This window comes from Sipha flava, unplaced genomic scaffold (genome assembly GCF_003268045.1).
Source record: "Sipha flava isolate LNK unplaced genomic scaffold, YSA_version1 49023_pilon_pilon, whole genome shotgun sequence".
Taxonomy (NCBI): Eukaryota; Metazoa; Arthropoda; class Insecta; order Hemiptera; family Aphididae; genus Sipha; species Sipha flava.
The window spans coordinates 31602-53526 of NW_020273307.1; the positions used below are offsets into that span (position 1 = coordinate 31602).

The window sequence follows — 21925 nt, forward strand, 5'->3', positions numbered from 1 at the left end:
ATATTATATAATATATAATATTATAGGACCTATAATATAATATAATATAAATAATTAACTAAGTAATATTATTATAATTATTATTATTATTTATTATATATTATTATTATTATGTACCTTAACTAACCTTTTTATACTAATACATTAATTATACAATCAAATTATAATATAACAAAATATAATATTTTTAATATTCTTTTCGTGTTCAAAAAGTTTGTCATCCCTATAATATAAACAAAATAATTAATAGTCTTATGTTCATCAAATATAGTAATTTTTTACTATTATTTGAACTGTGGGTAGTAATGTAAAACACTTGTGTATAGTCTATAAAACTATTATATAAAGAATTGTTAAGGCCTACACTGTCAACTTACGCGTGCACCTGCGTGAGTTTAGCATAGCCGATAATGCGGTAATGACCTATTTAAAATTATTTGGCCAAGTCATATATAGATACCAAAAATGCATTTAGTCAGTGAGTAATTCACAACTCGCATTGGAGTGTAATTTTAAAAATCCTTGAATTTATTAAAATTGATTTTATCGTAGCTATTTATGTTTTTCTGTTTCAAATGTTATCAAGTGCGACATTTTATTTATTCTATAAGTTATACAGTTATATTTTTAAGTTATAACTATAGCTTAACTTATGACTAACTAAGTAAAAAAAATCTTATTTCTCGAATATCACAAATAATATAAAATACAAGTATAAAAAATGTATATATTTTGTAATTTGTATAGTTTATAAAATAAGATTAAAGTTTTAAAGGTTTTAGATTGTTCTTCAATTTTTATTTATTACATAAGTGAATTGTAGATACAATCTCTTTTTAAGTATACAGTTTTGAGAATTTCAACATACTTGTCTTTAGATTATATCTAGAATTATATACCAGTTACCAGTGATACTAGATATACTTACTGTTTATTTGTACTATGTATCAGTTTCTATGTATCTAATAGTCTATAGTATACTATATTACAAGGGTATCCATAGGAAAATTCTCAAAGGGGGACAACATTTTAATTTATCAATATATTCATAAATAGGAATGACCTACGATATAGGAAGGGGTTTACAATTTTACATTATACTATTACATTAAATATATCAAACTGGAAGACTATAAAATAATAATTATTTAACCAATTTACCATGAAAGTATTTTATTGAAATTTTTATTTAATTAATAATATAGATTGGACACTTAAAAAATTAGTTATACTTATTACAATATTAATTTACAGATATTATATAAATATTATGGTTATGTACACACACACATATACATACCGTATTTCTGGAAATACACAATTTTTTAAGAATTAATAATTATCCAAAGAATAAAAACGAAAAAACGTATTATTATTTATAGCTGATAACCTGATTTTCCAAACTAAATAAATAGATTTTTTATAGATATTATAGATTTATAGATTCTATAGAATTCTATAGAGATTCTCGCATTATAGATTTTCATATATTAAATTAAATTTTTAAATTCTATTTAAATAAATATTTTCTGATCATAGTAAATAATTTTCCAAGATTTTTGAAATTTTCCAGAGGGGACATGTCCCTCCCTTGCCTCCCATATGGGCGCCCTTGTTATATTATAATACCTAAATTCTAATCTAAAACCAATACTATGTACCTAACCTATATTTGAATTTCTCTACATAAGCTATAAATACTGTGATATTAGTACGTACATCGTACGTACAATATGGTAATTTTCTTATCATTGATTCATAATTTTTGTACTTCAGAAATAATTGTTATAATTTTTCAAAAATGAAATTTTACAATACATACTTACCATTATTACTGTGTTTTAATACTGAAGAAATTTATTTTGGATGGAGAATGTCTATTACTCTTAGTATTAACAAAATCAAACGATATTCTTATTAAATAGATCGATATTATGAGTATAATAAACTTGTAAGATTGTTGTGAAATGATTATGTTTAAATAATTTCTGTAGATACCTACTAAATAACCTACCACGTTACAACTAAACTTGTTTTAATTTTGCTTTTAAATTCAAAATAAATTATGAATTGTGACGAAGTGAGTGATGCGTACCCAATTACTATTCTTGTTTCCTGTCCGTATTTTATTGCTTTTATTACAGTACTCATATATGTTTCTATTAAATGTAGTCACTAATCAGTTATTTGACTTTTAACGTCACAAAACATGCATTGTTTATTGCACATCACGAACGGTGTTGATTGAAAAATATTCAAATGAAAAAATTAATGTTTCTATTTACAGTCTATGCCTTATTTATAACCAGATTTATTTGGTATAGTGGATAATCCGCTTTTTATTTTTGTGTCAACGAATATTGTTGTTTAATCTATATCATAGCTTAGGTTAGGTTAGGTTAGTTTAACCTAACCTATAGTAGGAGTATTTATAAGAATACAGATCTCAAAAAGTCCTATATATTTACTCTTTTATAGTTAACAATTACGGTTGTTGGGTTATATTGTAGATTAGAATAGTTTTTTAAATATAATAATTAACTATTTATTTTAATAAGAGAATATCGCAGTAAAAGTTATACGTGTATCTATGTAATGTTATAATGAAAGCATTATGTCTCGTTTCAATTATGACGGATTATTTAGTAATTTAATTTTATACGAGCTATATTAACTAATGACTATTAGTTTTAAATTTTCAATTATTAGCTTAATATGACATTTTTTTTCCACTAAATTTGTTTTTGTATTTATTAGATTTTAATTATTATTAATACTTAAAATTCAGCATATAGTTCATTATGTAATATGTTTATCTACCAAAAGAAATATAAATGTAATTAAGACTTTAAACAGTTTTACAGTTAAATATTTTCGTTGTGCCATAAAGAAAATAATAAAGAACACTGAGACTTGATTAAGTTAGTTGAACACCATCGTATTTAATATTATTTTCTAAAAAATATGGCTACATAGGTAGAGAATATAGCATTATAAATTAAATCTATAACAAAAATATATATTAACACAAAACATAAGCCATAGTACCATGGTCTAATATCGATTAAATATGAAAAACGTAATACTGAAAAAATATAATTATACATTTAATATTTGGTGTATTCTATTCTATATATATATATATAAAGATAAAATGATGAATTAAATGATGATTGAATTTTTTCATGTTAAGTTGTTGTGTATTTGTGATAACTGATGAAATAATTCAACGTGGTACTTGTATTTAGTACCGGATCTAGGAAATTTGACACCAGAGTTTAATAAAAATACAGTACCCTTACATAGATGAAAGTAAGGGGTTATGTTCATGACTTTTTTTTATTTTTCATAAACTTAAGAACGCCCTTAAACCAATTGTGCCTGGAGCAAGCATACCCGCTGGCACACCCCTCGTAGATCCGGTACGGCATGTTTTCATCTAATACTTTATTTTAATAGATTTAATATATTAATTGAGAATGAAAATATTTTTCACAAACATATTGTATTGTAATGCCAACACAGTTGAAAAGTATCCATAAATTAAAAGTTAGTGGTATTAAAACTTCATTTATATTTCCAATAAATCATTTAAATTATATAGATCACGACATGTATAAAATATCAATGATATTCATTTAATAAAATCGTTTTATTTATATAAATTAATGTAGGTACTAAACATACTTTTCGATCATTTTTATCTGTTAAAGAAATTTCGATTTATCAACAATTAAGAGAAAATTATAGTGTTAATATACGAAAGTACATTATGTCCTATGGTTACATGTTGTTTGTCGTAAATACAATGTTAGTGTACTTATATTATAGTTACTACATTTCGTGGGTCGGGCCACAAAAAGCAAGAGGCCCTGCAGCACAACTGCGATTAATGCAAGGCAACGCACGCATTCTTTTTTTTCTGATACTGATTATATAATATACCTACAATGTACTACAGATTATTTTTTATACTTCTTTTTCTTCTCCTTCACCTTTCTCCCAATTATTTGGGGTTAGCCACCCTTGTCCTAAACCACCACTTGTCCCGAGTTTTACATCTTTACGCACGTACCAATAGCCCTCATATCATTCTCAATCGTATCCAACCATCTCTTTTTTGATCTTCCTCTTCGTCTTTCCCCTTCAACGTCCATTTTTACTATTACTATTATTTTTCATACTAAATGATAGTAATATAACATAAATTAAAATATTAAAATTGGTATATTAATAATTGATTTACCTGCTAGTTGATATTTGGATTAATTCTAATTTGACCGTAATACAATCATCAATTATTTTAAAGAATTACAATTATAAATGTATATACATATACATAAGTATTATATCTTTAATTATAGAAATTTATGAGCTTTTGTTTTTATGAAAATACGATTGGATTTTTTTTTAACTTATTAATATTTGTCCTTCCTTCAATTGCATTTAATTGTATTTTAATGCTCATATATTGCCTTAAGGAAATATTTATACAGGTAAAATAATTTGTACTTGTTTATAATGCATGTGATTATATATAGGACATGGGTTAACAACGTTTAGAATTTACTTTGTCCTTTCCCTTAAATAACAGAAAATATAATTTTGACAATTTAAAAAATCTTGACATTATAGTCCATGAGTACTATTATTCAATATTCATTATTCATCTGTTTGAATAAATTCTTTTAGAATTACAATATATAAACCATATACCTATACGAGTATGTAAAAGTTAAAATGGAACAAATCTACAGCCTTAATCTTTTAGTAATAATTTAATGCACTAAGGCGTTATAATAATAAATAAGTACAATGTATTATAACTATTTCGTTGTGCTTACGTTTTAATTATTATTTCTAAACAATTCATTATGGTTACCCAGTTAAAAATATTATTGAAAAGTAAGAATTAAACACAATTCTAAATAAAATATTTTTGTTCTGTAACTATATATATATATATATATATATATATATATATATATTTAGCTAATTGTTCATTTTACATAATTACCCAAGGGGAGCAATAGTCTTGTGCGTCTACGAGAAGCTTCACCTATTATAGTTCATCGTTTTGTTAATACACATCACATTATAATGGCATTACGGAGAATTTATGAAATTTTAACGTAGTTTCCACCGAATAATTATTTTTAACGACATGTATATATTATATGTATCTACTATATAATGTGTTGGTAAATTTCATTAACATAGATGTAGGAATATAGTGTAACTTTTACGAGCAGTTGGATTATATATGAAAATATTATCGGTAATAGGTGTACGGTATATGTACAATGTAAACTAACGATTATTAAATCGTTTTTTGCATTTGCAGTGTAATCAGCTAAAAGAACAATGCTCAATACTGGCAATATCTAATAACAACAACCCTAGTGGGATCGATCTTGGGTCGATAGAATTATTTTGAAAGTAATTATCAAGTATTACAATGACGTAATATAAGAAAAAACTGTGCTAAAGATTAATTATGTGATCAAAAGTAAACACTAGGTAATAATAATTGGTTCTGCATTAAAATTGCTTTTAATTGTGTAGAATTACTTAACAGCAAACGTATAAAAATTACACTATTCATTCAATATGAGCTATGTATTTAAACATGTATTATGCATCATCGTCAATTTTTAATAAATATACAATCATGCACAAACGTATAAGATATCTTATAACGTTAACTGAAAACATTTAAAAATACCAGATTAATAATTCAAATAACTAGTTTATAGTACAGTTGAAAAAAATATAAAATACAAAAGTGTTACAATATGTATTTTCAGTGTTTGTCAATGCGCCAAAAACATTGACACAACTACAAGTGTTATGAAATAATATGTACTGTGTATTGGAAAATAGATGCAAACCAAATTGATTTTAACGACTTTGAGATTCGAAACGCATCTGAGGTGTACGGAAGCAAAGTATAAAAATAAAATGGAAGTGGAATAATTTTGTGTAAAACGAGTAAGACTGTCAGAACCCCCCCCCCCCCCTTCCCCAGTGAACCTGAGATATTAAATTAACTTACATAGTATCATTTGTGTACACTTTTTACCCGAATGGGTGTTAATAAATAGTAATAATAATAATATGAAATACAGTTTTTTTCTTAACATTTTTATATTATAGACTAGGAAAGTATATTAAAAGTTTGCATACACGTATTATCGTTGATTATAAATACTAGTAAAAAGTAGTATAAATATTACTATATATTTTATTATCAATGGTATTATACACACGCTACATACATGCATGCATACAAATATAATGTAAGTCACAACTTATAATATTATAATCATATCTACTACTTTGATAATTTTTGCTTGGGAACGTATTCGGGTTTTCTACAGGTGCGTTAACATGACGGCCATGAACGCGAACGAACAGCCATTTATACCATTCGTTCGCCTTCGGTGCGGTTCGATCGGTTAACGGTAAGATCAAAACATTCAGTGTAAACGTCACATCAGTTTCGCTTGTGTTTACCAGGATTTGAGGTTTTCTTCTTCTTCTTCTTCAAGCTTTTACAGTCCATTTAGGACCATCGCTGCCTCAACCACATATTTCCACCTATCTCTGTCTTCGCTATCTTCAATCCTTATTAATTCTTCTGAGATTTCCGTGAGATCCGTTTTCACTCTGTCCTCCCATTTTTGTCTTGGTCGACCCCTAGGTCTTTTACCGCTTAGTCTTCCAGTGAAAAGATTTTTCGCAATACCTTCCGATCTCCAAATAATTTGAGGTTTTAAAAATGCTTTTTTAGTATTTATTAGTAAATGAATTGTTAGTTAAATATTAATTTATAAACTATGGATTCCTCTGACGATCAGTGTATGTACGCTAATTAATTTATACAAAACGCGTCTTAATATGGGATCCATCAAATCCTAAATAAAAAAAAAAACTCAAAATCGATTTTTGGTTCGAAATAGCAAGCGAAAAAGGAAAAGACGTGAATCTATTAAGAAAAAAAAAAAAGGAAAGCTTACTAGCTTCATTTCGAAGAGAGACAACGAGAGGGAACTAGTGGTCATTCTGTAGCTGGAGCTAATGAAATATATAGTTCTAAATGGTTTGCGTTTAAAGAAATACAATTCTTAAATGATAAAAACGATTTCTTTAATTTTATCTAATGATTTCATGACCACGAAACTAGCACATGCCGTTAGAAGATCGTCTTCACTTGACGACATTATTATAAATAATTATAAAACACAAACAATATTCAAAACCAATGTGTGCTATACTTATTCACACAACAGTTGAATTCATACTAAACAGTATTTTGAATCTCTGATTCTCAGCGAAGGCAAGTGAATGCTGATGAATGCTGAGGAACGAACACGAACGAATATTCTTCACGGGGGGACCGAATCTTTACCGAATTTGTATTTGTTCGCGTTCACAGCCTTACGACGCGCGACGGTCTTATAATAATAGGTTCGTTGAATCGGTCGTCTGGTCCCGAAAACGGCGATATCATTGTCTGTACCAGTTCCTTGATTATTTTAAGTACCTATCGTGTATGTGACAAAATGCATATTTTTAACATTATACGATTTCATTTTTACAATAGGATTCGATCAGTCGTGTATTAATTTAGTTTTTACCGTATGGTCAAGACTTTACCTAAACGTCTTAATATTCTATCATTGAAAAATTAATTTTTAGTAGATGTTTATCTCAGTTTTCGAATTATTGACAATAACAAGTTTTGGATTATCATCTTTCGATTCCAATGTTCATATACTAAATAGTATAGATGATTTCGATTACATAACAATATAAAATATAATTATATTATAATTATAAAAGATAGATAATATTATTTTATTGATTTCCTACATTTTTCTTAGTTATTATTATTATTATTATTATAACCAAATTCTCAGACAAATAAGCAGACTAGAAAAGTTAATTATTTTTTTTTTACCCCAGTTAAAAAAACTAATATCAACTAGACTTACAAATACCAAAATCAATACAAATAATTCCAAAAGAAATAATTTGTCGATCGACCGATATCGGAGAGGTTATCAACAAAAAGTCATCATGTAAAACATTTTCAGAGACTTGGGTATCTGAAGATAATTTTATCTTTATTATGATTATGGCTGATAATTCTATTAATGTTTTAAAATAAATGAGAACAATTTTTGAAAAAGAATTAAAATTAATATTTGAAAAGGTGGAAATGTTTTGTAAGAATTACAGCATGGATATGTCTTTGCCTCATCGTGTTTGTAAACAAGTACATTGAGATAATATACCTGTAACCACGCTTGAGGATTATTATTGCGTGACAATATTTATTCCATACTTAGAAAATTTTTTAAAAAATGATAAGTGATCGTGAATAAATAAGTGATGAATAAACATCTTTATTGAAGAATTTGAATTGCTCGTTTGCGATTAAAGAAAAATATATTCCAGATAATTTAAAAAACAACATAGATTTAGTACAAAAATATTCATAATTCTTACCATCTTTTTCTCTTTTAGTAGTTATTGCAGAATATAGATTATGGTGGACTTTTGTACAAAATTTATCTAAAATTCCATCTTATCTATCAGAATTGCTAAACCATTGTAATGAAAATTACTATCCAAATATCAACAACATTTTTAAAAATCGTGGCAACTTTAACCGTTACAACAGCTACTGCAGAAAGGTCATTTTCGACATTACGACGTTTGAAATCTTATCTCAGAAATATCATGGCAGACAATCGCTTAAACGGATCGGCTCGGCTAAATATTCACAGGAAAATTAAAAAATCAGTCTAGAAGAAATGTTGGACGAATTGTCAAAAAAAAAAAGGGGGGGGGGAAATGATATAGTATTGTAATCAGATGATAACTGTTTCAACCCTGGAAATTCGAATATATAATATATTAAGTATATAATAAATAAAGTTTAATATTTTGCGTTTGTTTAAACACAATGAATCGATTAATTTCATCGTTTCAACACGCGTTATATTTTTACAAACAGTAAGTTTAAATGAACCCCCATAAAAAGTTGCCGGATACGCGCCTGCGACGGACCACAAGTATTCACAGATTCGCATACACATCACAGCGTCGCGGTGCGTACGAACGTGTGCGTTATTTTATTGTCCCTTTGTGTTGGGCGGTCAAAATAATACGATGTGCGCAATGACGATACGCACGTCGGTTACAATAACAATAATAATTGTACCGTATTGTACGCGATGAGCCAAACGGAATAAAACACGCAGCGGCCCTCCCGTAAACAACAGTGCAACACGACCCGGTTACGATAACAACAAAAACAACGGAACGACGCGCAATAAAAATACGTATTCGGGCGATACGTACGCGCAACGTTGAGCGCTCGCGAACCGCCGGTCGGTCGGGCGGGCGGTGGCAAGCGGCGGTTTTCGTGATGGCGGCCACGGCGGCGAAAGGGTCCGGGCGGTGCGGCGGCGGTGTAGGGACGCGAAAAATATTACGCAGTAAGCGAAACGATGTTGGCGGAGAGCGGGCGAGGGGGAGGGAGAGAGAGAAAACTTTCGCCGGTACGCGGGGCCGAACGTCGTGCCGAGTCGTCGTTACGTCACGGCAACAGCAGAGCCGAGCAGCGTGTCGGCGTGTACGGTAATTATCGTGCCCGCGCCGGTAACCGAACACCGCGGCGCACGCGCCCGGCAATGTTTTTATACCGCGCGAAGCCCTCTCGCCGGCTCAGCACTCGGTTAACTCGGCTGGTCCCCGAGCGCGCGGCGGCGGTGGCGGCGGCGGCGGCGACGTTCGCGCTACGGGTGTATGCCGGCGGTACACGGTTGTTCGGCGCGCCGCGAGCGTTCCCGTGTGCGCGCGCCGAGTCGATGTCGAAGTGGGTCAACCAATGTAAACACGGCACCGAGGTCACCGGCGACCGCCACCCCACCCACCCGGCCAGGTTGTTGTTTCGTCGTCGTCCCGAAAGTTGTGTTTACGCCGTGTCAGCTGAGCGCGGCCGCTACAATGCCGGCCGGCCGGCGCGAAGCTCGCCGCGCGCCATCGCAACGTCCCGTCGGCGCGCAACAAACATTTTGTCGTCGTTGCCCCGTTCGCCGCACGATCTTTTCGCCGTACCGACGACCAGATCTGTCGAGCTACGCGGATACAACATTATAACCGCTGTCCTGTCGGTCCCCCCTCCTCCTCCGCTACGGTTCGATGTAGGTACACGTCCTGCCAATGTGCGCGAAAAATGATCGTTATGTTCACGTCGATTTCTCCGTACCGCGCCACGTACGGTGTACCGGTGTACCTGCAGTGCAGCACTCCGGCCGCTCTCGGTACCCGCAGTGGCGTGGCCAACTGCGCGTTCGGTGTCTTGCGGTTAACGGAAAGTTTCGGACCGGGGGACACCCGCCGAGGTCATATTGGGCTCTCTACTAGAACCGTGCCGAATGATTTTCATTTTCGCTGTAAACAAAGTGCATATACAAGTCCGTACGATCCGTTTCGATTACAGGACCCATGACGATTAGCGCGTCATAAAAATACATCGAAAACATTACGGCTGGACGTTGCCAGAAGTTGTACGAACTTCGCACGCCACTTAAATCCATCGCGATATAAACGATTGTTGGTCAGTCGATTATTCTGAACGCACAGCATTCCTTTTGTTTTTTATACGCCGATCGTGTGTCTTGCGACCCATTTACAAATAGAACCCGGTCACGTTAAAATTTTGCTCTCCGTTTGACCGAGAAAAGTAGGTCACTCCGGTGGTCGAGTATTGCGTCTGTTACGTTGTGTGACGACGGAGTGCTAATGGATATTATGTATAGTTTACAACACACACACATACACATATAGAGGTGAATTGCACGCGGTTTTAATGTCATGGCGTCATTGGATTATAACAATTGGACTTTTTTTTCGCATCCGAAAGTTATTTATTACATAAAACACAGTTTAACTGTTGTGTGTATGAGGTTATGGACAGGCACAATTTGTCATAAACATCGATGATCGACGCACAGCAGACACGAGCAATTAATAGGACGTGCCCGAAATATAATAATCATACTGCGCAGAACGTATTACGAATTTCGTGCAGATATTATGTTTCGGTACAAATATTCTAACGCGTACGTGTTGGTCACAATGACGACCGCGGTAGCATAGCGCCAGCTTGAACAGCAGTTCCGACACGTACCTGAGGTTATATTATTGTAAATAATAATAATGTCTCGTTATTCTATTAGTTATTTTATAGTTTTATTATGTTACGCAAAACGAAATAGATATTATATATTTCTTTAATATCTATTATTATTACGATTTGTGAGCTTGCATTATTTTATTGTGACGTATGAATGAATCGCGCGGACCAGTTATAAGACGCTTACGTTCTTTTTTATTAATAACAGAAATACATCGCCGTTTTTGTTGAACACGGGGTAAACTAGATTCCAAAACGGAATTTACTAAAAATCAAACGCAACCGGGTATAATATAATAATAACCTTAGAACTTGTTAGTGTATTACGTGTGCAGTATTAATGTATGGAACCACCATATGTGCTTTTGCTAATGGTAAAAATAAACAATAAGTATTGTCCATACAATGTAACGATTTATATGGTTTTCCGTTTGCGTGTTTGTGGAAAGCTTTAAGATTATAACAAAAAAAACAAAATTATTTCAAAATCCCATTATGCATTTGGGTTTCACCTTCTTTTGGGTGGGGACTTAATTGCACCTTATATTCTGAGTTCAAAAACACATTATAAATACACCTTAAAGCGTATTTTGTTTGTTTTCAAGGTGTACCCGAACTCCCAAACGAATTAGTAAATTAAAAATTATAAACCGTTTTAAGATATTTATCATTTTCTTTTGCTAAATGTACCTATTATGAAAGATGTGAAACGTACGATGAAGATTTATTTAATATTTTCTATAGTATAAGTAAGGATGATTTGTATTTTAAATGGCAAAGCCGAAACATTAAAATCATCAATCATCATTTTATCAACCACTGATAAAAAAAGAGCATTGTACCTATTTATTATTTCTGCCTATATTAAATTTTTCTTATTCTATAGTAGTTGCGAAGATTAATTATAATAATCATATTGATGTACGGAGATCTGGAAAATGGATATTTTTTAATATTATTGGATATTATATAAAATATATGCATTACAGGTTGAATTTTAATAAGATTTTCATTCAATTAATTTTTATTTTATTCACATGCCTATACGTAAATGTAAATTTATGCATACAAAGTATTATATATTTTAATTAAATAATGATACACCGTATTAATATAAATTATAATGTAGTAAACATTTTTATTAACTTGTTGAAATATGTTTTGTTTAATACAATAACTTCTCATAGGTGGTCCTGCAGTTGGATTACATTGTTAGGTCTGTGTTGACGCAAAATATAAAATTATAGGCTAATATAATTTTAGTAATTTGTTATATACTATTTGTAAAATAGGTACCTAATAATAATAATTCTTAAAGACTGAAATATAAAATGTAATTTGATACATTTTTTAAAACAATAGTTTAAACCTGTACATACATATTTATACATTATTACTATACCGACTGTTACTGAAATTGTAATCTATAATTTCCAAATGTGTACAAAAAGATAATATCCTAATTAGTGTTTTTTATTTATTATTTGAATTGTATATTTTGATAATCATCAAATTTGTATTGTACACACAAAAGAAAGAAATTATATCTCCACTTATTATAATTATATTCGTCGATAGTGCATACGTAGGAAAAATGTTCGAAATGCAACATTTTTTTTTTCTTTAATCGTTATTCTACACGATAAAAAGTTTCAATTAAATTGTATTAATTTTATGTGTAATCAAACGGAAGAAAAAACATCCTAGTAAAACCGATTATCCTACGAAATCGTTATTATTTCACAACGTCAGATCGTCTCGGTTCATGAATTTATTCCGAAATTATTAGTAACACGAAATCGATCGTATACTTCACACGCATGTAAGCGCTATTGCACAAAATAATGGGATAACTATTATTGTTGGAAATACCGATGACAACAAGAACAAAAAAAAAACATTCTCTAAGAGCGATGACGTCATAAAATTATTACAGCTACCGGTGAAATGATCACGGACGCGTTTTTAAATTTGAGGGATCGCCTTCGACGTGTACGGCCTTTGAGAATCGCCGGGAAGGAAGGAACTGGCGAAAGCGATGAGCAAAACGACCGAAACAACGGCATCGGTAGCGCCGGGATCGAAAATTCATCGCGGATTTCCTTTGTGTACGAAAAGCGGATTCAGGATGCGCGTCGGAATACTGTAAAATAGTAGAACGCAAAACCGGGTCGATATAGTACGGTAAATTGGTATCACTGCGCGGATACCGGCAACCGGCATTGTCAGCTGTGGCGTCGAACATTAGTGCTAAACACCACGTCCATAGTTACGTTTAACGTCTTGCCGGTGCCGGTAGTGTTCCGTCTCGCGGCCCACGAGAGCGGTTTGAATTTTTGTGTTAACGCGGTCCACGTAAAATCGAACTCTCATAATTGTACGTTCGCGGAAAAACAATTCGTGCGGTTTTTCTTACGAAACTCTACCGCCCTGAGATAAGTACATTTGATTTATTTTTGTTCGTTTTTTCTCTCGTCTTTTCGTATACGCTCGAACGAAATGTGTTTAAATTTCGCGAATCGGTTCGTCGGCGGATAACCCCGACGTGGGTGTCGCTTGAAAAATATTAATCGACCGCGTGAAATCGGAATATTTAATCACTCCGTCGGTCATTATTTATTATTATTATTTTTTTTTCGTTCGCTCGTATGCGTGAAAATCTTAACTGCCCGACCGCGCTGTCTCACACCGTCAAGCTGGACACCTCGTTAGCGATCCGAATGCGGCAGCGGAACGGTCTGGCCGCCGGCGCCGGTAAACGGTTGGCCAAGCGGTCCATCATCGGCACGCGTGTCTGCGCGCCGGCCGGCGATGACGGTAAGCTGTGCGCCGGCATCATAGCCGCGGTCAAGACGGCCGCGGACGGCTCCGAGACCGGCTATTCGATCAGGTTCGACGACGGGACTGCGTGCCGACGCGAGTACCGGGCCACCGAGCTGGTCGGCCCGGGTTTTCAGACGCTGTCCGATTTGCGGCTGATGGCCGGGCAACGGGTGTATATCACGTTCAACGGTCGCGAGATATCCGGCGACGTGGTCGTCCACAGACCGGACACGGAGGAAGTACGTGTTTCCATCACGCCACCGGGACACGAAGTAAGGACAAAAAACAACATTAACGATAATAGTCGTTATAACAATAATAATCGCAACGATAGCGTGGAAAAAAAATTACCGCTATAAAATCCGTAATAAGTATGGTAATTTTATTATCAATCTAATGGTGTTCGTGTCGCGGTTGAAAAATATCGCCGCCGAGTTTGGCGCCAAAACGTTGAGCGTTTTCCGTCTGTTTACGCCCGCTACTTGTTGCCGGCCGGCCTCGCGGCACTCGCGGCCGTCAACGATGATTTTCGGACGATTCCATCAACTTTTACTCTATTCGTTGATATTGTTTTTCGTTCGTGTCTCGGGGCCGTCCTGTTAAAATACAATGATTACATGTTGGACTTGTCCGGCGTAATTTTCCGTGTGGGCACGCCAATTTTACCGGGTCGGCGGTTACAATATGCGCGGGCGACACGGCTGCCAACGTGACGGAACGAACCGGCCGGTACGGCCGCTGCTGTGTCGCCACTGACGTACCCGCTGTGTTATTTCTGAAATCACCCGCTGCTTCGTATCTCCCAAACCAAATGACGAGACACAGAGATAATCTGTATTTTATTTATTCATATTTTTTTCCCCTCCCGTCGGCTATTGTCCTGTCACAGCTGTTCGGCGGGTTTGTGCCCAGTACGTCGTAATCCCCTGTTTACAGACGTAGACGAACGTTGACTTTTACGGAATTCCAAATTTCCTCCTTTCGACCCTAATCGAACCTGTTGTCTAAGTATATTAAAAAAATGAATACTTGGACTGAAACGGTTGTTCGACTTTTCCCGGACACGATTTTAATGCGGGGGAGGGGGGGGGGGGGTTTGGTAATAGTAGGACGGCACAAAAATCGCCTTTCAAACAGCCGGTTAGGGTTATCTAACATTATTATGTGAGACACGATATCTTCCTAACGTGGGTAGTAAACCGTCGATCGCTGAGAACGTTACCTACGGAAATCAGAAGACCGTCCGAACGGATACTCATACGCGTCTGTGGGACGACCGCGACGAGTTTCGCTTACTGCGCAGTTGGAACCAGTTCGGAATGGATGCATGTAGGGTCTCCTCGCGTACTTTCTATCGTATTTGAGTTTACATCACCCGACGCTTCGGTGTATGCGTATAACAATAATAACATCTACAATATAATGCACCTTTCTCCCGGTGCGTACGCGACATTCCGCTGCAACGACTTGGCGAAAGGACATTGTAATTGCGTCAAATACGCGTACCCCCCCCACCGCCCGCTCGACGGTTTCTGTGCCACTCGGTGGCTGGAAAGTCTCGTAACAGTTCACACATACGTACAGGGCAGGGGAAAAGTTCAAACATTGCACTCGTTATCGGAACCCGAGCAATTAATTCCGCGTGCATGGTTATTAATTTTATTATTGAAAAAATAATTATGCACATGAAATTGCATGCTCGACCTTGACTTTGCCGGAATGTGCGCGTCTGATATCGTAGATTCGATTTCCAAATCCGGGTCATCGAGTCGGACCATAGAAATTCGCCTAATACTTGTGTACCTATCTATTGTAATGCCCATCTCATGTGTTCTCTTGTGATATGCATAATGAACTGGTCGCAGATAAGAATATTTTTCAAACCTTGAGTTCTTCGCTTGGATCATTCTACTTCCTAATCGTTTTTATTTTTACTCGCATTAAATTAAAAAAAATAAATAAATATATTGAAAATTGTAAACTTTGAATGTTTGAATTTTACCGATTTCACGAGGAAACGAACCGGTCTATTGCGGGCGGAGTGAAAGCAATTCGTTTAAATTTTGTTGGTTATTAAATGTTGATTCATCATCACCGGCCAGTGACCAGTGAATTATGAAGTTAAAATTATATCCACCCACCGTGCATGGAACTTATTGATAGCTTATTAATTCCCTGGTATTTTCTTTTGCAGTGTTCCATTGAAGTAATAAAGAAATTGGACGACGTGCGTGTATTGGAGTCCAGAAAATCGGCACGTCTTATGGATCAAACTACAGATTTTGCCAGGTTGGCTGACATGTCTGATAGGAAACGTAGTTCATCCTCTCAGAATGCTGTTGAAATTAGCGGGTAAGTTTTCATAAATAATAGAAATCGTAATTATATTCTTAAACATTATTACAGTATACGTGGGCATTATTGTTTAATAATTATTATTCTTTTTTTGACTGACCTTTGACTTGTTCATAGTATGACTAAGGATAATAACTTGAGCAAACAATTTTTTACGCTTACGATGTGTCTGATAGCGCATTACAACGAGAGCAACATAATAAATTCGTAGATAACGTTCAAATAAAATGTTTACTTCTTGATGGAGACAATGCAATAGTTGAATAGCCCATGTTTTTAAACAACAAATATTATAATATTTAATTTCCGAGTTCTGTTTATCATATCTGTAGGAGGTGTCTCAGTAACCTGTCACTCTTTTTGAAGCATGAGAAATTTACACCTATTTTCTATTTTGGCACCGTGTCATATTTGTTAATCGGGCATCAGTTATCATTAATAATAGAATGCTATTGATGTAATAACTACGAATATACAATAATATTATTATGCTTTAGTGTAACTTAAATAAATTTTTATTTTAATTAATAAAAAAAAAAAAAACCTAATTAATGTTATGTCATAAATAATTAAGTTCTTCGTCGTAAAAAGTATACATCGTAATACATCAAATTGTACCAACAATTTGATCTATAGTTTTTTTTTAAAATAACTATGATACCATAGTAATAATATAAGTAGAAAAGGATATTAATACAAATAGGCCAACGGCATCAACAGAAAAACGATCTGTATACGGTTACAGTATTTGGCACGGTGTTTTCTCTCTTATCGTATGTCCGTTCTTATTTCTTTCGTTGTATGATTCTAATCTCGAGTTGTTGCCTAGATATATTACAACGAACCTAACGTCTTCAAACCCTAATTAGGTGGTGAATACGGAATAGATTTTCCATTTACGATGCACAGGTACTCAAGCTGTTGTAGCTCGTGTAGTCAGCGCAGTCGTACGCCGTTCACTTTGAGCGGGCGTCCTTAAGAAAAATGCATCGATAGAGTTCCGGTTCCGCGACTTTGTGAAATTTTTAATTTTAACTTTAACTATATGGCTTATATAACGTTGCACACATTTCCATGTTGTACAAAAACAGAATTCGTACGCCCAAATGTTTGTACGACGTAATATATTGTTATTGCAGTGTAACACTACTATAATGGTGGTTCCCCTCTTCACGTGATGCGAATTATGTCCGGAGACCTTGTTCCATCGTAAAACCGTATTTTAGATTATTAAAACATGCATGGATTTCTGTGGCGGGGACGGAGAGGTATAGTAACGAAAAAAAAAGAAAAAGAAATAGCGGCCCTCGAATCAGCTGGTTTTTATTCAAGGTCGGTTGACATATGAACGGCCTTGCTATGTTGCCGATGTGTTACATAGCCGGTAAATCATTTTAAAACCAGTGCACTGTACTTATGTCCCAAATATGTATTCGTAGAGTCGAGAGTGTGTGTATGCACACGCACATACGTTTGGCTGTACCGTAAAAGGTACGTGGCCTCGTGCGTAGGCTTGTTATAGTTGTTTTAATAACAGTCTAGTCAATCGGTCATCACGGTACGAATAAAATATTTGTAAATGTTCTTTTATCAAAAAATATTTCACAAAAAGAAAAATTACGAATTTCATGTTATGCATATTAATCGATATTTACCGAAAACCCGTTCAACTGTGACCTGGTGTTTTGCTGCTACTACTAAGTTTGGCGATATTTTCTATACATTTTATTACGTAAAAGACTTTTTTTACATACATTATATATGGTGATGTGAAAAGAAATTTAGTGCTGTGTTGTTCACCCGACGTTTTTTCGGCAGCCATATAGCGAGTGAAAAAAATAAAACGTACCCTAGGTCGTGGCCTTTATATGACCAATGTTATGAAATCTGGTTCGCTACATACTTACGCGTATACGAATCAAATACAATCAAGTTCAATATTATTTCGCAACGTTAGCCACGCAAGTGCATGAAGTGTGAACATGACAAGATTTTTAAATAAGGTGTATACAGTGCGGTGGGTACACGAGGCGACCATGAATGAGAGTCGAACTGCCGACGGTTGTTGTTGTAGTTTTGGCCTACTTATTGCCGTTTTCAGCCACGTCGGGCGTGGTGGTATCCGAGAAAATTGTCTTCGCCGAACATTGTTGTATTGTTATTGCTATTTTTTTTTTTATTTTTTTAACTTTATATTCCGGAACACTTAGGGACCGACATTCGGCAGGAGTATAATTAGTTTTCGTATAATATGTATACCACCAAAATTGTATTTACTTTTTCAAACAGTAATTGCGCAAATAAAATCACTCGACCATCACGTTAAGTTATGCAATAACGGTGGTTTACTAATAAATCTCTACCGTAAACGATATTTGTGTACACATATTATTTACATACGCGTCGTGCTTATTGATCGATGGTTATATGTCTTTTATTTCGTATAAAGATGAAAGTTATAACTTGACTTTGAATTTGCTGTCTCTGATCGGTATTTAAACGTGTCAATTGCATACATAATCCGGTAATAATACTTTAAATCTATAAGAATAATTGGTATTACGATATCAACTAGAAAACCATGATCAGTATTCATGGATATTTATAACGCATAGTTTCTAAATTAAAAAAAACTTGTAATATTATAATAGTACCGCGTTGTTTATTTCGCTTATACCTATATAGTTTAGTCATCCTTGGAATGTTTAAATATAGAATTCTCACCAGGTGTGAATCCAGTTGTTTACCCTGACCTTCCATGATAGTTTGGCTGAGGCCAAGTTTTAAAAAATAGAAATGTTGTTTTTATTGAAAACGATTTGTTGATTTTTTGATAATATTATGGTATAGTGTTGTTATTTTATATGATAATAATTAATGAACAGCACATAGAATAGATTTGTGATATTCGGAATTAATAAGAAGTACGATTTGTTCATCATAGATCACGCAAACGTCGACCTAGCAGTAGCCAAGATCAGGACGAATCCCGCGAAGAGGAAATGAAAGATGAAGAGGACGATAATGAGCCAAAAGAGGAAGAAATGACAGAATGCACCGCGGCCTTGGTTTTGATGAGTTTGTCATGCAGTCCCCACTCACCATCTATACAAGGTTGGTATTCAGATTTTGTGTAATTTTTTTTTTTTTCATCGGTCGCGTATGCGTATAAGCCCTATGTTGTTTTTCGCAATAGTACAGAAAAAAAAAATTTCCATTGTTTTCGTTTTAGTTGATACTTTCACTTGAATCCGTGTGTTGTATTTTGCGCATTCTCGAACGTGAGAAACCCCAATGGAAATCTCCTGTAAAACGGTCGGAGTTTGTACAGTAATTCGATCAAGAGTGGGTCGGAAAGTGGCGGATTGTGTACGGTGATAAAATGCTACTTGTACATTTGTGACTTAGGAGTAGGGGACATATAGGTATTATAATGAATACATACCTTCGTGTAATGCAATGTGTATATTTTTATTAAACGTGGAGGGGAAGCTGTTACGCGGGATTTCACTTTCAGTCATGCTCCACAACGTCCTTTCTCCACGGTTTCACAATATTTCGTATCGCCGTGTTCAAAAAAAAAAAAAAAATTCAATAAAAACTGAATATTCATCAAATGATTTAAACAACGACAGCTGCGTGAGGAGATAATATTGGCAAAATCGGACTTATTACACGGTGCGCACAGCGAGTGAATTGCTCTGCGCTTCAGGTGTTACAGGGTAGTACGGACCGCACACAAAATGATATACCTACGCACAGGAAGCTAGAACATGCAATCAACGTGGTTTCGTGTAGCCGCCCACAGCGCGAACAGGGACGCTGTTGTTGTTTTGTGCGTGTTTTATTTTTTATTTTTTTGTTTCACGGTGCATTGACACTAAATCACGGTGGCGTATATAGATGCAATATACGTAACACTACATTTACGTTATCCGGCAGTGGCGTCGACAGCCGTTCGTTGACCTCCGATTTGACCAGCACCGCGGCTATGGCCGGTGTGTACGCGCAGAAAAACCATGTTAACGTACACGTCGAACGCGAAAACTGTACGTACACGTGTACTACATAACTGTACTAGCGTCCAATTAAACCGTCCTGTAGCGTGTAATCGTATTCACATGTGCGTGTACAAATACGAACGGGTTCGGGGTGGTGTTACACATATTTCGGTCAACATACCCCCCCGTGCACCGGAGACATCAACGTGGAATTTTGTTCGTGTACGCGTTATCGCGCTCGGTCGGGGACGTCGTCAGATTCGAGCATGGTCGCACCACAAATCCGCTCTTTCCGTCTCCGTTACTTAACACCATCGCGCGCGGTGGTTGTGCAGCAGCTCCGCTCGCCGTGCCAACGTGTACAACAACAATAATAATGATGATGATAATAATAATAATAATAATATCGTAGAGAGTTGCTCAACCATGGCCTAGATAATAGTAAAAGTGAAAATGCAGCTTTCTACGAAACTGCGCGTCGAACGCCGCCACCGCTCGTCACGCCGGTCGTGTACAGCTGCGGACGCGAGCGCGTTTAACATTATCGCGCGGTTGTTTCGTAACCAGGACAGTGTTAAGGACGGCGCGTTACCTGTTTCTCTCTCTCTCTCTCTTTCACTCGGCCGCGCGATATGGGGGCGATTCGTGCGAAACGCTCGACATTGATGTGACAAGGACGCCGCGGCTCGCCACGCATCGGCTCGGAAACTGTGTCGGCACCCGCAGCGGCGTTTGCGACCGCGTCGACGATCGTGTGCGAACGCGTTGGGTGACATACATTTCCGTCGAATCCTGCGGCTCGTGCACATGTTTTTGGCGCAGCACCGTCGTCGTTCCTTGCGTAGAAGACATATATACTCCTCGTATGTTGTTCGTTTCACCGTGCGTAATAACTTCCTTGCGTGGATCACAGATTGTGAGGGGGGGGGGCGTAGTAAACAAATTGGGCTGGGACCTATTCCGTGTCACCACACGTTTATATTATTATTTTCGTTGTTGTTGTGCGACTCCTCAGCGAGAATACTCGCGTAAATAATTATAATTCGCAAGTAGTCATGCACGTGTAACGTACGGTTTTCGCGCGTGTCGTTTAGACGCGTCGATTGAGTCGCTTTTGTCCAGAAACGGTGTGTTGTAACACGCCACAGCTTTGTCCTCACGCGTCCGCGCACGTATATCATAGCTTTAGCTCGATGTTGCGTAATCCACTTGGATGTTTTCACCACCTAACATGGTGGCGGAGCCTCCCATGTCCATAGTTATGGTACACCTTTTACGCGCGCGCGAGGAAGGCCTGTTTATTAATCCTTCGTCATCTTAAAAGGGGGACTTCGTCCGTGACTGTCCATCGTCCGGTATTCTAATACGTCTAATACGTACGTAATATACGCGCGCATTTGAAAAAACTCAAATTCATCACACACGCGGTCGACGTGTACCTAATAAATTACCTATAAAAGAATTATGTACGTTCTCGATGACGAATGCCGTAAATTTAAACACCAATTTACATCAACTGCGATTGATGTTTCCA

At 35.5% G+C, this 21925-nt stretch overlaps 1 protein-coding gene across 1 annotated transcript; it reads left to right on the plus strand.

Moving 5' to 3' along the window:
* Window positions 1-13457: 13457 nt before the first annotated feature.
* LOC112690141 (zinc finger protein 395-like) lies at window positions 13458-19558 on the plus strand. Its single transcript, XM_025564078.1, has 3 exons — window positions 13458-14307; window positions 16230-16387; window positions 19335-19558. The coding sequence occupies exons 1-3, from the start codon at window positions 13861-13863 to the stop codon at window positions 19525-19527; spliced, it is 798 nt and encodes a 265-aa protein (XP_025419863.1). The 5' UTR covers window positions 13458-13860; the 3' UTR covers window positions 19528-19558.
* Window positions 19559-21925: the final 2367 nt, after the last annotated feature.

Bases quoted from the DNA above. Each gene is read 5' to 3' on its own strand.
- LOC112690141 (XM_025564078.1), top strand. From the start codon at position 13,861: ATGCGTGAAAATCTTAACTGCCCGACCGCGCTGTCTCACACCGTCAAG. The intron at 14,308-16,229 runs GTAAGGACAAAA...TTTCTTTTGCAG, and splicing joins TCACGCCACCGGGACACGAA to TGTTCCATTGAAGTAATAAA. The intron at 16,388-19,334 runs GTAAGTTTTCAT...TGTTCATCATAG, and splicing joins AATGCTGTTGAAATTAGCGG to ATCACGCAAACGTCGACCTA.